At 43.7% G+C, this 16,002-nt stretch overlaps 1 protein-coding gene across 1 annotated transcript in view; it reads left to right on the forward strand.

Moving 5' to 3' along the window:
* Positions 1 to 1,637: 1,637 nt before the first annotated feature.
* The window catches only part of LOC103801765 (peroxidasin homolog), a 42,207-nt gene continuing 27,842 nt past the window's right edge, over positions 1,638 to 16,002 (forward strand). The window contains 2 exon segments of the mRNA XM_009074194.1: positions 1,638 to 1,729; positions 11,333 to 11,404. Of these exon segments, the coding sequence (XP_009072442.1) occupies positions 1,677 to 1,729; positions 11,333 to 11,404 (125 nt within the window). The 5' untranslated portion in view covers positions 1,638 to 1,676.

Genomic DNA, 16,002 nt, shown 5'->3' on the forward strand with positions numbered 1-16,002 from the left:
AGTTGGAAAAATCTCTTGTGTAGAAACCAGAGTTACATTGGCCAGGAGCAATCTGCTCTCAGCTGCCGGTTGTATAAAGGCTGAAGCTGATAATTTGGCCTTTTACGACCCTTTTTTGTAAGGGAGCGTTGGGTTGAGTTGGGTTGGGATGGGTTGAGTGGCCGCTAGAGGACACTCTGCCCAAAACCATCAGGTCCACAGGGGGAGCAGATGAGTTCAGCGAACTGGCTTAAATTTCCAAGTGGTGTCAGGGCAAACAGATAGCAGATTGCCTGAGGACTAAGTGCAGGTTACCTCCGGTATAATGCTCTGTTATGGCTGGAAAAAAATTACAGCTTTTCCCTTCTATGACATGAAAGTGTAGGTGAAACCCCAAACCTGATGCTCTCCCCAAATGCTCAAGTGACAGAATTTGAAGGGAGAAGAGAACCAGAGAGGTTTAAGTGTTGCTGTTAAGTACTGTTTTGTCACATGGATTATATTGTTTACAGTATAAAGCAGAGGTGCAGGATGATGGGAAACTTTCATTTGATCTTCGAAGTAATGTGGAATGATGCCATGCTTGGAATTCCTCAAGTAGCTTTATATCCTAATGTGTGTTAATGCCTCCCTCCTGCTAAACCCACACGTTTAGGGATCTTGTGTAGTGATAATTTAAAACCTAAAGACAGGCTGGTTTCCCTCTAAGCTTCTTTATAAAGGTGATTAATTCAACTGGAAACAAATCCTAACAAATCCTGCCTTTTGCATCTCAATATTATCATCCAATGGGAGAAACAGACAGAGAACTGCATTTCCTACAGTTCAAACTCAGCTGATTTCATTGTTTCTTTTCCTCCTCACCTTCTTTCCTTTTGTAGGGAGAGATTGTATTTGGTAAAAGGTCTTTGAAATGAATCAGCTTTTACTCGGCTGAAGAAACTTTACAGATTGCAGGGTGGAGTTTTGTCTTTATTTGCAGGTTATTTATCTCTGTTAGTGATCTCACTTTTCAAATCACTTCTCTGTAACGTTCCCCACTCCCATCAATGGTTGGAAACGTATTTTTGCTGGATGTTGTAACTACATGTAATAAGAATCAGCTTCTCTAACACTTAGAGCCTTCTCACATTTGACAGGCTGTTAGATAAGACACTCTCCTGAGTTTGCAGAGTGTGCTAAGGCAAAAAAATTGCCATAAACCCCTTGACCCTGGATCTTTTGCATCCCAGCTCAGCCCTGGAAGCACAGGGTCGTTTTTTGGTTGTTGTCCATGAAGGTGCATTGTGCTTTCAGAGGAGAAGATGAGGAGTTAACTTGCTGTTCAAAATCAGCAGCAAGATGAAAATAAGTGAAAATTAAGAGTTTACATTTCAGCACCACAATTAAAGAGGGGTGGGGACAGCCTGATCTCCAGGGATGTGCAGAATGGCAGAGGGGGTGGGAGGTTGGACTGTCAAACTGCCTTAATTTAATTGCAAACACATGCTGATGAGTCCCCTCCTCCTGGACCTCAGGGCTGGGAAACTTTTTTTTGTCAGCTCCCTGCAGCTCAGAATTGAGGCAAATACACTCCAGCAAACACCATGCTGATCAAACCTTCAGCTCTTCCAGGCTTTTTGTGTTTTCTCCTCTTGCCTGGTTTCTCCTGCTCCTGCCCTAGCCGCTGCCTGTGCTTCAGGACCACGGTGCGATGTATGCATCTGATGCTGGAAACCATCCCCGAGATCCCTCCCCAGACAAACATACTGTGAGTAACCACTTCGTTTTGTTGCCTTCCTTACCTGCTTGGTCTTCAGAAAGAAGAAAAAAAAGTCAAGGCCAAAGGCATATTTTTATCCTCCTTTTTCTTTTTTTTCCTGCAGAATTCCCTGCCTCACGGACTGGTTTGTGCTTTTAAAACAGAAATCAGAAACTGTTTGTTTTGGCGTCAGTTAATTGCTAATGGGGCAATCAAGGGAATTGAAAAAGTGAGTAAGGCCAGGGCAAGCACTGGGAGACAGTTTTGGAGACTCTAAGGTCACAAATGTCAAACTGAGCTTATAGAAAGGGACAGAATTTACATTTTAGAAGGCTTTGGGTGTAGGGGAGAGAGAGGAAATGGAGCAGCTCAAGCTTTTGTCTCCACTGAAGGACTTTGCTAGTACATACAACACCATTTCATTCCTAAATTTCTAAGTACTGGTTTTCTAGTTTCTATCTGAACTATACAAGCCAAACTTAAGGCTTATTTGGAGAGCAACAATCGTGGTAACTCACAGATTCCCTGAGAAATAAAGTACCTGTTGGTGAGAGAGCTGCTGGCTGAGTCCATTGAAACAGGAAAGGTAGAGGAAAAGGACATGTAATGCTTGGAGGCTCCTAAACATCTCTTCCTGATAGATCCAGAAGAGCACTTCCCTGTGATCATAAACTAACCCTGAACTTAAGGTGGCTTTAAGATACACATGACAAAATACTTCCCTTCATGCTACTCTTAACTGACACCTTGGCTTGGAACACTCTTTTTGTAGATAGTAGCAAAGACTTGTTAAAAATTTATCTTCATACTCATTTTCCTTAAACTGCTGCTGATTGTAAAACTTCCCGAACTTCTTGAAGTTTGAGCAGCTTTTCCCTGTGCTTGTAACAAATGAGATTTTATCTCTGCTATCACATCTATAGCAGCATTTCTCCCATACTCATCTCACTCATACTGCTAATGCATTTTCTCTGCTGGCAGAGGAGTGTCTGAGCAATGTGATGTGGGCAGGATGCTGGCATTTAACTGCTGCCATCCAGGTTGCTTTGGTGGATGGAGACTAGAGAGGTTCTAGCATTAGTGGCCCATGGGAAAAGGTCTACACTTGCTACTGCTGCCCAGGCTTTGCTGTTGGGGAAACTGGATGCAACTGCTTGGGAGTCCTGCTGACATGGGGCAGTCAGAATCTGGACTTGCTGCCTCCTCAGGCTGGAGATGGAGTGGTTTTTTGCAGTGTGACACTGCTCAGTACTGTGCTGACTGGGTAGTGGTTATCTGCTCTTATAGCAACTTGCAGAGTCTGACGCTAAACTGTCACCAAACCTTTTCTCTCCCTTCTTCCCCTGCATCTTGAAATAATAAAATGTTTAAAATACACTGACACTGTTTGATTTGAGCAAAGTAACTAGTTCCTCCTTGTTTAAACATAGGTTTTTATTGAGGGAAAAGTTTGTTTCATTGGCTAAGCTGAGATATTTCTGAGCTCATTAAAGCTTAATTTCTGTTGTCTGTTTGAAATGAGGCAACTCTTGCTGTCACACTGGAGCCTGAGTGTGTTTCTGGTAGAGAACCTTTGAGTGCAGAGGGAAGGTAATTTACTGTAGTCACCAACTCTTTTCCAGTACTGGAATGGTGTATTCCTAAACTCCCTCTGGCAGGAGCACACTTAATTCTCTGTGCTTCAGGGGGAAAAACCTGACCCTGGCTCATGGCTTGGCCTTGCAACTTTAGTAAAATTCCAGGTAGTATCTTGCTGTGATGCACATGGCATTGAGCTGCCTGTAAAAACTCAACCTAGAAATCTGAGCAGGTTTTCCAGTGCAGTGTATGCAGTCACCCTATGTCCCTCTCCCCTGCTCTTACTGGTTTGCATTTACACTGCTTGTCAATAGCCCATGGTTTGCCTGGAAAGCTGGTTTATTTAGTTTAATATAAGAACCACAGCCTCGAGTGGGAAATTAAATGGTATAGGTGTGAGATATAAAAGTAGTAATATTCCAAAATGAGATGACTGTATAGAGCAGTATTTTTTATGATGATTTATCCAGTTTGTTCTTTTACTAGTGTCTGCATATATAGAAGCAAACCCCTTATTGGTGAGCAGAAATCCTCATAGCTATAAAGACATATGAGCCTGGTGAGTGCTCTCTGTTGGCAGATCATGTGCCTTTGTATAGTGTGTGGCAAGTAAAAATCCTGACTTTCTGGCTATCTTGAAGATCTAATGTATGCAAATGCCTTTCCCAGCCAGCATCCCATTGTATCCATTATAAATAGCGTTTGAATAATGAAACTTTTCTGAATCGTGGAAGATCAAAGAATACTGCTCAACCAAGCCCTGACTATTCCAGCTTTTTGGTATGTTAATCTTTCTCCTGGGAGGACCCGTTGTGTCAGACTCTTGATCATGGAGTTATTCTGAGTAGAAAATGTGGGACTGGGATATTTTCCACACTTACCCTTTGGTATGAGTAGCACTAAGTCTATGACTGCAGCTCCAAACACCAATCCCAGGCTCCAGCTTGGTTCCCTTGCAGAGCAGCTACAGTTTCCAGATGGAGTTTGCTTTGAAGTTGGAAGTTTGGGACTTTCTGACCTCCGTGACTCCGTGCCACCCTCTCTCTAACAATCCTGGAAGAGTGGAGAAGTCTCCTAGCTGGCACACGCTGTGCTTCAGCAAGCCCTTTGGCAGATGGCCCCCACGGGGCTGCAGCCAGCTGGCAGAGCTCAGAGCCACCCATAGCCTTCCCCGAGCGATGCTGGGATTGGCATGGAACCAGTTCCAGGATTGATGAGCTGTTACTGACTCCTCTTTGGTCGCTGTTTCCCTCCTCCCTTCCCAGTCCCAGCTGGGTACAGCTGAGGATCTGGCCCAATGTCTGGTTTTAGCAATAGACTATTTATCTTTGGTGATGAAGTCTGTTCGGTTTATCCCGGGCAGACAATAGGATGACAGGAATGGCTACACGTGTACAGATAAGCTATAAAAATTCATGGGGTATAGCTGCAAACGTATTTTGGCTGTTGTCTGTTCAATTGGAATATGATTATCCAGATGTGATCTCCTGGTTACCGCTGGGATTCAAGCAGTTCTTTCAGCCAGCAGCCCAAGGAAGGGAACAGCTGTGAAACATACACGCCGAAAATTTCAATAGGTCTTTAACCTTCCCAGTCATTTGTTCTGCAGTGTGACATTTAAAACAATAACCTTTGAAACGTGTGGGCATGAGTAGAAGAAATCTATGGAAAGAAGTTCCCCTCTGGCTGGCAGCTAATGGACTGCAATCCAATTATCCATGGGTTATTCTCCTTCCTGCATTATGCAGAGCACATAATGAGTGAGTCTTGCTGGAGAAATGTAGCTGAGGGCACAGGCAAAGACGGGGCAGGATCTGGGATCTGGACACATCACTGGCGTCAACTGAAGGTGACCCAGTTATTCACAGACCTGGCTGTTAATTGGGCAGTGTAAGCTTGGCCAGTTTGATGAGTTTTGTTTCCCTTCATCATTGTGCTGCTGGTTTGGTGGTCACTCAGTTCCTCTCTTCCTCCCACAGGTCGTTACGCGGCAGTAGGAAGGTTGGAGCAGGACAGGGTGTAGCTCTCTTCGTCTATTAATGAGCATAGTTTTGAGAAGGAATTTTATAGATTTCTTGGGGAAAGGTTTACTGAGCAAATGAGTTCTTGGAAATGCTGCTCCCTTTGTGGTCTCTGTCGTGTGTTTTGGGTTGAAGAGTGGATTACTCATTTCCTCTGCGTGTGATAGTCTTATACGCAGCCGTTAAACGCACACCCACACATTCTGGATGTGCCAGGTAGGGTCTCTTCCTGACTTCCTTCACTGTAGTGTTTAATCCTTATTAAACCTTTTAGAGGTGACCAAAACCTTCTGTAAGTTCTGTTTATAGAAATCCCTTCATTGGAATGAACATGGGGAGAGGAGATATTTGAAACATTTTCCCTCTAGAAACATTCCAGTACCTCTTGATGAAATCATCCTAACTCTTGTGCTAGAGATACCTCAAGTGTTTGAAATCCTGCCCTTACTGAGCTTCCCAGTGATTCAGCATCTGCTTCCCACTTGAGTATTTGCATTTTTGTTGCCCTCACCACATCCCTCTCCCCATTGATATACCAGGAGTTTTTCCTGTGCTTTTTAAGGGGAAGTCACTAATTTTTGGTGATAGAATCTGTGTGTATTCATGGTCATGCTCTTAAAAAAAAGTCAAAGGCTGACACCTTTGCTACACGAGACTCCATATTAAAGAGTTTCTTTTAATTCCTCTGGATGAGGGTCAGAACACACTTCAAGAGGACGGAAAGTTGTCTTCATTTGATGTGGGCAACATCTTGATTAGGTGGTGCCAAGGAAATAGGCATTATGTTAAGAGTCCTTCTCCTTGCTGCCATGAATGCCCAAGAACAGACTGAGTTGGTTTGAGTAGGATAAGACCCTAAACTCTATACCCACTTCTAATAAATAATACTTCAAATTATCTAAGATTTATGAGTTCAACAGTTTTTTATGTAATCTTCCTACATGAATATGTGCCCAGGACCAAAACTATGTTTTGGAGGTGTTCCTTGCTCCTGCTCTTGCTGTCAAGAGCTAAAGGGATGCCATGTGGCAGTTGAAATCATTCCATGAGGTACCAACTGACCTCTCCTGCCCTGGCACTGCCTTCCAGGCCAGGCTCTGAAGCACAGCATTCCCACCAGGTTACATGCACAGAAAAAGTGGGATCAAACCAGCTTGGTACCCTGGCTGCTGGATTAGGGTCAGGTTCTTGCCCCAGCTGGCACAGAGGGAGCCCTTTTGAAAACCCAACTCCTGTTTGTGAGAGCTGAAATCTGAAAAGGCTGAGTTCAGGAATACCTGTGGCAACTTCTTAATTAAAGTTTAGTGTTCCCATCCTTAAAACTTCAAAATGTAAGTAGTGTGACAGGGAACCACAGCCTGTCCTGCAGCGTGAGGCTCTCCCTGCATCTGTTCACTCTCCAGTGTTTCGACCATGATCCTGTCATCTTGTTTTCTTGTATTTCCATGCTGAACATATTTTCCTTCCTCTTCACTCTTTGAACAGTCAAATCCTGATGTCTTAAGCTGGTATACCCCAAAATAGCCAGGACTTGGAAAAAGCCCCAGCTGTGAGCCTCCCTGTGTTCTCATCTGCCTAGCAGAGATGGCAATGCTCAGCTGGCCATGTAGGGGTTCAGAGATGAAGGCTGTCATTTATTAAAGCCATTTGGGGACCCATGTGGGAGAGGGACATTCCTGAGTAGGGAGCTGATGACAGTGAATCTGGAAGGATTTGTTTCCATGTCAGGCTCTTTTCCTTCTGTGCCAGGACTGGAGTGGTTTGGCAGGACAGGGGAACCTGCAGAGCTGACTCTGATGTTCTGCAGATAAGCAAAAGAAATGAGCATCTTGCTGATAAATGTTCTGGCTCTTATTATATATATCAAAACTTTGACTTAAAAATTGTGTTTAGGATGTCTTCACACCTTCCCTTCACCAGAAAAGGAACTTCAGTGTCTTATCTCTGTAAAACCACCTTTACTCTCTGTGTCTTTGTTGATAGAGATTGAGTGGCTGCCACTCACCAACCAGTTCTGGGTGAAACGGTCCAGAGCTGTCTGCATCACTGCTGTGCACAACGTTTGGAACACAAAGGATGCTTCAATGAAACGAACCCAGTAATTTCCATGGAACTGCAGTAAAATGCCTCTTGTAGCTAATTATCTGCTTAGTTAACATAGTAATACATGAGTCTGTGAAAGCCTAGATAGATTAAACAGAAGTGGAAGTTTCTTGTAAAAGCCATTGATTGCTTTATGTGCTAATCACTGGTAATTATTTAACACAGTGCTTGCAGGGATGATTGTTCTGATAGCAGCTGAGAGGCTCAGACAGATTCAAGTGTCATTCTGTAAAGACCCATTTCCCCATCCATTTGCAAGCTCTGCCATTCTTCTTAGCCTCTGCAGTTGGGGTTAAAGTTCCCAAATTCAGAAAAGGTGAGTTATTTCTATGGCAGATCCTAGATTATCCATGTATTTCAGCTCACTTTCCTGTCAGAGCTGTGGTGCTTTGGCACAAGAGATTTTCTGCTGAGCCAGTCAAGCTGGTTTTTTCCAGAAGGATTGGTGTTGGGTGAGGCAGGACAGCTCTGTCCCAGGACTCCAGTGAGCACTCTGTGTGTGAAGGTAGAAGAGGATCTGGGATCCCTTAGCAGCAGCTATTCCCTTTGCTCCTTGTGGGAAAGTATCCTGTAATCCCAGACTGGTAGCCTGGAAAACACGGGAGAGAGTTAAACCACAAGTGATTATTTTTCCCCCTCTATTTTTCAAATTCCCAGGTGGAAAGAAGCAGGCAGGAGCCAGGGCAGCCACTGGCACACAGGGCAGCTGAGAGAAGCTGTGTGGTGGGTCCCTGTTAAAGAAAACTTGTCTGTGAAAAGAAATGTAAATTTCCAGAGCGAGTGCCTTGGGAATAGAGAGAAACAAGTGTTTGTGTGGAAGAGGGGACAAACTCTGTAGGGAATGTTCTTAGTCAAATACATGCAAGGCAGAAAATTCCCAGTGCAGCCCTACAGGGTGTTCTTTGCCAGTGATGCTTTAGGCTAAGGCAAGGCCTGGAGTAAAACCACTGAAGAAGAGCCAAAGTATTGGGGTTTTTATATGGTAGAGAGGAAGATGTAGGTTCCTCTGCTTTTCCAGGGACTTTCTTTTCTTTGCATGGACCTCCACACTAATATATTTTATTGCTGTCTTGAGTACCAGGAACAGAATAGCCTAGTCCATCCTTCTGCCTCCAGGGCAGGATCCACCTACCTAAACCATGTATGGCAAATATCTGTCTCATCTGCAGACCCCAGAGTGTTTTATAAGCCTTGCTATTAAGATATAAAAAACTCTGAATCTACAGTTTTAGTTGCCTTTTTCTATTTGTAGCAATGTCCTGATGTAGTTATTGTATCTATGGCTAAACAAGCTATTTCAGTTCTTTTTGCTGTCATGTTTGCTAGACTTCAGATCATTCCCATTGCTTTCTTCTGGATTCTTTTCAGTTAATTCACATAGTTTCTTGAAATGAAGTGCTCAGAGAAGACACGCACTGTTTTAGTTCCCTTTCCTGTGTGTGAAAGCACCTGTGGCCTTTGGGTGATGGAGAGCAAACCAGAAAGAACTCTGCACCCAGCTCTGCTTTATTGCTCTCACAGGTGAAGAAACCCACTGCCAAAGAGGTTGGATATGCTTAGGAGGCTCAAGGCCAGGTGCAAACTTGCACAGCACCATTTCCAAGGAGTTGTTTTCAACAAGTGACTGATGTTGAAAATTACTCTGGAAGCAGCAAAGTTTGTGGTTTATTTTTTTCCCCTGCATTTTCAGAGGTGTTTTCTGACACCTGGACTTCTGGCTTTTGCCTTTTGTTTCAGCTGTGGAAGCCAAGTGCCTATATGTGAATGTTGGGCTGTGAAGGGTTGCACTTGTCTTTGTTCATTAAAATAGTTGGAGGCTTTTTTTCCCCACCTGCAGCCTATGACCCAAAGTGGTATTTTACACTTCACTGCCTGCTCCCTGCTGCCTTCTATGTGCATCAACAACTCCAGCCCTGACCCCTGTGTATTCCTTCCATTCATTTGTTATGTTCCCCATTACCTGTAGCCAGCTGCCTGGACTAATTACATGGCCCTTTACAACCCCCTGGGGCAGGCAGAGTTGGTGTCTGTGCATTGCAGTGTATAAATCAAGTTTGTATTTCTTCACCTTTTTTTCATGGTCTAGTCTTTCCTCATTTCCTGTTAATGAGGCCATGGAGAACAGGCAGCACGTTGGGCTATCACTGTTGCCAATGCTTAATTGTATTTGGCTTTATAGTGTCAGTCATTGCCTTGAAAAATCTGTACAGGTACCCTCAATTTCACATTTCCACACTCCTTCCAACTAGAAGAGCAAGAAATGCACATTCAAAGCAATGTGAGTAAAGCCAAAAACCCAAAAATGCCAAAGGTGAAGTTACTGTTAAAAACTGCAAGTCCAAAGGGTGATCCCTCGTGACTGCAGTTTGTAGTGGACAAATGGAGCTGTTGAGTTACAATTCCAACACTTTAAAAATAAATATTAAATCTGTGTTTCTTCCTGTGCAATACTTACCACTAAGAAAGGTGAAAGACTTCTCCCTGCATAGGTCTTCTGATTCCTTTGGTCAAAGTGGAAAAGTTAAAGGAGAAAACTCAACAGAAAATACAATTTTGAGTGGCCTGTGTTCTGCTGCATCCAGTGATAACAGAGGGACAACAAGTCAGAGGTTTATTCCAATGTTTATTCCAGTGTGACTTGGGTTAAGTAAAACTGCCATGCATTTTCTGCCTAAAAAGTAAGAAAATTTATTGGGATTTTTTTAACATAAAAGAATTAGTTTTGCAAACTGTGAAGCTAAGTAAACATTACAGCTTGGGACAATGGTTTGACAATGAAAGAAGACAAGTTCAGATCAGATATTCTTTACTCAGAGGGTGGTGAGGCACTGGCACATGTTGCCCAGAGAAGTTGTGGCTGCTCCATCCCCCGATTCTTGTTGATTTCTGTCTAGTAATAAGCATTGAACTTGTGGCTATTTGTAGAATTTTTGTTTTAAACTCTGCCTTCAAATGTGAGTTACCACCAGAATGATGGGAAACTCATCATGTTCATGTGGTTTTTGCCTCTTGAAGCAAATGCCCTTAAAAGGCTGCATTAAACCAAGATAGAGCTGTGTATTCCCTAAACACGATAGATCAAGCAGTGCAGGAGAAAAAAAAATCAAGAAACTAGCAGCAAACCCCATTTGTCAGTCTTTTGTGATTTGCTCTAATACACTGGACCATACGAGGTGCCAAATCAATGCACATTCCCTATAGAAGTGTTTCGACTTGGTTAACCAGGTTAAACCACTTAGCTCTTATTTTATTATCTCATTAGCAATCCAACCCCCATGTTTTAGAGTTCCAAGCTGATGTAGTTCCATGGGCAGCCCTTGAAATTTGCCAGAATCCCCTGGACTCCAGTAATTCTAATTGAAGTTGGCACAAATTTGAAATGCAGGCAGTGATAAGCTGCTGTGAGTCTTGGAGCATTGTGAAGCAAAATGGGAAATGCTTATTATATGAGGTTATTTAAGCAGATTTAACCATTTTAGGGCAAAGATAGTTTTGCTAGGGAGCTGAAAAATGGGTCCATGTGATGATGTCTGTTCCTCTACAAATCAGTATGAGATGCAAGTATAATTGCACACAAATTTGGGGTGAGCTGCAGACCTTGTGTGGTGCTCATGGAAATGATCACTTGAGTCTGTTTGGTCTTCAGTTTTCTGTGAAATTAAAGCATAGAATTTTCACAGTGTAGACTTGTCCTGGCTGTTGGTTGACTTTGCAGACAAGCAGAGCCCAACCACCATCCCCACTCCTTCTCCACTCCCTTCCCTGGTCTTTGTCTCCATTCCTCCAGCTGATGTAGGCCTGGTATGACAGACCCTCCCAGCAGACCTCTTCCTCCCTTCCTCAAAGGGATGATGCTGATTCCTAATGGCTTGTTTATAGCACAAGTGCAATGATTGTTTTCTGCTTTTAGAGATTTACGCTTCAACCACATCAAGGAGATACGACCTGGAGCCTTCAGAAGATTGAAGAACCTCAACACACTGTAAGTTCCACTCTGAGGATATCCATTTATTACTTGTGTTAGAACTGTCCTCTATATGACTTAAAGATGACCTTGGGCTTTTAGTTATTTCAGTCAAATTGTGCACATCCAGCTAAAGCTTTAAAATTCTCTCTGTTCTACCCTGGATCATATTTCTTACCTTTTTTAATTAAATGTGCCATTTAATAACTTTCATTGTTCACAGTTAACCTCGCTGTTTATAAAAAAGATAATTCAAAATCTGATGCATTCTAGTACTGACTGAGAATGTTTGAGCAGACATGGCCTTAGAGTAGCCCATACAAAAAGTTCAGGCCTGGAATGAAGATTGTGGAGGGATATATTAAAAATTCCTTTTTCATGGCCTCCTCAAATGCATAAACCATATTAGCTGCTCTACATGAGTTTGACTGAAGTGAGAGAGCATCCTTCAAATGCCATCTTGTCCCTATGCCTTGCCCTAGAATTTATGCCCACACCTACCCTACTCCAGGTGGGCATGGGAATAGAAAGCAGTTCCTCAGTCTTGCATGCCATGCTCACATTGGCGTGATATACTGCTCTACTAACAAGCTGCTCCCTCTCCTCAAAGGAAATTGTGGGAGTCTTTGCAGCTTCTTGCTGCTGCAGGCTGAGGGTTCGAAGACAGATCTGAGGACATCTTCACCCTGTAGCCAAGAAGTTGAAAACACACCAGCTCCCAAATCAGAACCAGAAGCTGTGTCAGCACAGCACTGTGCTGGATGTAATTGGGCTGTTGAGACTCAGATCTAATTATTTGAGCTCTAACACGTTGCTGCTAACAGCAATAGGATTTCCAGGTCCAAGCTTGAATTTCTCAGTGAGGCAAACCAGCTCATTTGGGAACCTGCACTGCACAACAGACATTGGCACATTCATGGTCCCAAATGGTAAGAGAAAGTCCAGGTTGATTTTTGCTGTCTGACTTTGAGAGATCTGAAGTCCCTGATCCAGTGAAGGTGGCAGAGCTGAAGGAAGGAAGACCTGGGCAATAAGGCATTTAGTCATCTGTAAGTAGCTGTAGGAGGAGTGGGAATACAGGAAGACTTTATCATAGAGCTATCAATAGTTCAATAGAGTTCAGTAACTAGCTTATGAAAATCAACATTTGCTACAGATTATTCTGCTATGTGTGTGGAACTGACTGCCCAAGACATGACTTCAAAGTACCCTGTTCATGGCCCAGGCTCCTCCTCAAAGGGCACTACCTCAACTAGTAGGCTAGTCAAAAACTTTATTGCTGTTCATCCACAGCACCAGAACAGCCCATGTTATTCTCTCAAACATCACTGTGTGGTACTTAATTGCCAAGAATAAGAGACAGAAAGGATGCTTTGAATGGATTTCTGTCATTTGAGATAGGGTCAGAGAGGGTGATAAATGAAACTAAAATATCCAGAGAGAAAATAGAGTTCCAGTCCCTAGGGTTTTACCTTATCACAAAGCTCTGCTGAGGCCTCTTGATCTCCAGCCCTGCTCTTCCACCCCTGCAGCTCTCCTGAGTTGAGGAAACAAACGGTTCCAGATGATGTCATCTCTGTGTGATGCAGACAGATGTTTGGCAGGCAGCTCACAGGACCACCAGGAGAGTTTCAGCTGAACCCTGGGGAAAATCAGGATGCTGGCAGGGCTTCACATGGAGAGCTGCTCCACCCAACCTGCTGAGCTTTGTGAGAGATCCCAGGTCCTGCCCTGCCAGTGCCTTGGACTGGGCAGGTGTCTGACACATGGAAGACTTCTGCTTCTGTCTTTCTGACTTTGACACTTTGCTCAGAGTTAGATATAGATACACAGCCTGACTGAGGTGGGAAGACCTGTCTCTATAATACCTGTTTATGCTCCATGAATTTGTCCAGTTCTTTTTCCTTTTTGCCTCCATACCCTTCTGGACAGGGACCTCAAGGACATCAAGTCCATGAACAGATACTGGAGGGAATAGGCATGAATGTAACCCCAGACACCCTGAATGTACCCCCTACCACCCCTGATCTCATGATTTCAGGTGCTGGGGCAGTAGGAGTAATGTGTTTTCACAGATGGCAGGCAGACTCTCCTGCTTTCCCTAAATACTGTCCTACTGCCATTGTCAGAGCTGGAATACTGGCCTAGGTGAAACCCTGCTCTAAGAAAATACTGCATTTTTATATTTGAATTCTGAAAATCAACTGGATTTGCAAAGGAAAACTTTCCATTTCCATAGTACTTCATATTTCTTAGTTGTGTTTCCTGGTCTGGCCAGCAAACTGGAAAAATCAGTTATTCTCACACTCAGGGTAGTTAACTCCCATGGCTGAGGAGCTTGATAACTGAATGAGAGAACATCAGACCTCACACTCTTAAAGGAAATTTCTCTCCACAGGAACTTTGGTTTGTCCAATTCCCACATCAAAACTGACAAGAGCTGAAGAATCTGTTGATGTTTCTTAGATGGTATAGTGTTGCCTGAGGACTTAGATAGGTCTTCAAGTGATAAAGAGAATAAATCCTTTAAAATCCCTGTGAGACTTCCTGGGAAAGTTTGTCCAGAAAATTTGAAGTGAGAGGTTTGGAGGAGAGAGTAGCTCAGTTTCCACATGCAGCTCTGTGCTTGCAGCTTTCTGCCATGGGACTTAAATAACTGTTCCATAAGCAAATAATTGTTTTTAAAAGAGCCTTTTCCTACAATGCTTTGGCCTGGCAGAGGAAGGGCAACAGATTCTGGTGAAGCTTCTGTTCTGCATCTCCTTTTGGGCAGGATGGCTGTACTATATCCAAGTTTGACAGTTTATAAACCACCCTGATAAGGGAACTTTTGTAGTCTGCATTGGATGGGGAGTTGGTCTGGGAGCCTGACAGAAGAGGAGCTTGTATGGATGTCCAGTGGGGATGTTCAACAGTTCAAACTGTCCCCTGGCTCCTCCCTGCTTTCTCTGGTGCAGGAGATTTGATAAATCACAGAGTACTACTTTAACACTGAGAACAGGAACTCTGTTTGTGGAAGAGAGAGAGTCACTCTATGCTTCTGGCTGGGGACTCCTGGTACAGCACCACAGGTAATAAGCAGTTATCCTAAATCCTGCACCATGGGGAGTTTCCTTGTTGGCTGTCTGCAATGTTGTGTGCATTGAAGAAGTCTTCTTGGTCTAAGTGTCTTAGAGAGCTGCAAGATTTCCTCATCCCTTCCTATTGCCTTGCTCAGTTTCCGTGCAGATGTTGGTGTCAGGAACTCCATATGTCCCCTTGGTTAAAAAGAAAAATAGGCTAGCAGGGAGAGTAAGGCAAAAAACCCTCTTGCATGCCATCCACAAAACACCACAGCCCCTGGGCAGCTGTTTTGCTGGAGTTTGCCTGCACTTGCTGCATTGCTGATCCCACATTAGCTCAGAGCAGGGGGTGAGCTGTGGGAGAGAGAGAGCAAACACACTGTGAGCCCATGGTGAGGCACAGCCTCTGATTGCTTTCCAGGTTTTGCTCCTTTAGGTCATCTTTGGGTGGGGATGGATGATGACACTCCTGTGTGACTGCTCCCTATACATTCCCACAGGAGTCAGCACTCTGCCACGTGACTCAGCTGATCCATCGCTGTATTTTCAAACCAAGATCATCACAGCCAAATGGTTGCTGCTACTTGAGTGTCTCCAGCATCATCTATATAAATGTCCAACCCATGGACCAAAGCAGCATTTCTTAGCTTCCCCAGTATGTATTTTGTTCTGCCTGAGGCATGAGCACCCTAGAGAATAGGGACTCTGTGGAGACAACATTACATGTACCTCTGCCTGGCCCTTTGCCCTGTCAGCATCATTGCTCACATCATACTTCTCTTTCTGCTTGCACGAGAGCAAAAGGCACTTCTCCTTGTGAAGGATCTCAGGGTGAAACAACAGCAATAATTTGGAGGCTCTGTCTTTTGCCCTCTAGTAGCTCTTGAGGGAACGTGTTCTTGCCAACAAGAAGGGGATGTCAAGGCCTGCTTGGGTCTCAGAATAAAAGTTTCTCCCTCAAATATGGGAAATGGCTATTCCAGATCATTCTGTCAACAAGGGAGAATGCATGGTTGAACATTAAACTCACTTTTTCTCCACCTTTAAATACACTACATGATGATTTCTATTAATGGTGTGAGGGAAAAAATAGCTGTTATGTTACAACGACTGTAGCATGTGGTTTGTCGAATGAAAAGAGGAAAGAGTACATGGTTTGAGTCTGAATTCTGTACTGTCACATCATTTAATACATTCTTCAAAACAGAAAACGACTCATTTAATGCAATTTAAGTCTGTGCTTGGCAACCTGGAGAGAGGGTGGGGAAGGAGAAGGGAGAGGCAGTCAGGACATAAAACCTAAAGGAAACTGAATGCAAATGTTCTCTTGGTAAATCTGGGCCAGATCTCATGGTGTTTGCATAGCTCAAAATCCCAGAAGGGTTTTTTCAGGGAAAAAAACCCCTGTGTGTTTGAGTTCACCTACTCATTTGGAGCCCAATTCACCAGCTGGCACGAAGGGGAATGCCACATCATTTTGCTAGGAAATGTTCTTCTGATACTTTGAATTTAGCCTGCTTTGCTACAGGGTATACTTAAGGTAATGATAATGAT

This window comes from Acanthisitta chloris, unplaced genomic scaffold (genome assembly GCF_000695815.1).
Source record: "Acanthisitta chloris isolate BGI_N310 unplaced genomic scaffold, ASM69581v1 scaffold35844, whole genome shotgun sequence".
In the NCBI taxonomy this organism is placed as follows: domain Eukaryota; kingdom Metazoa; phylum Chordata; class Aves; order Passeriformes; family Acanthisittidae; genus Acanthisitta; species Acanthisitta chloris.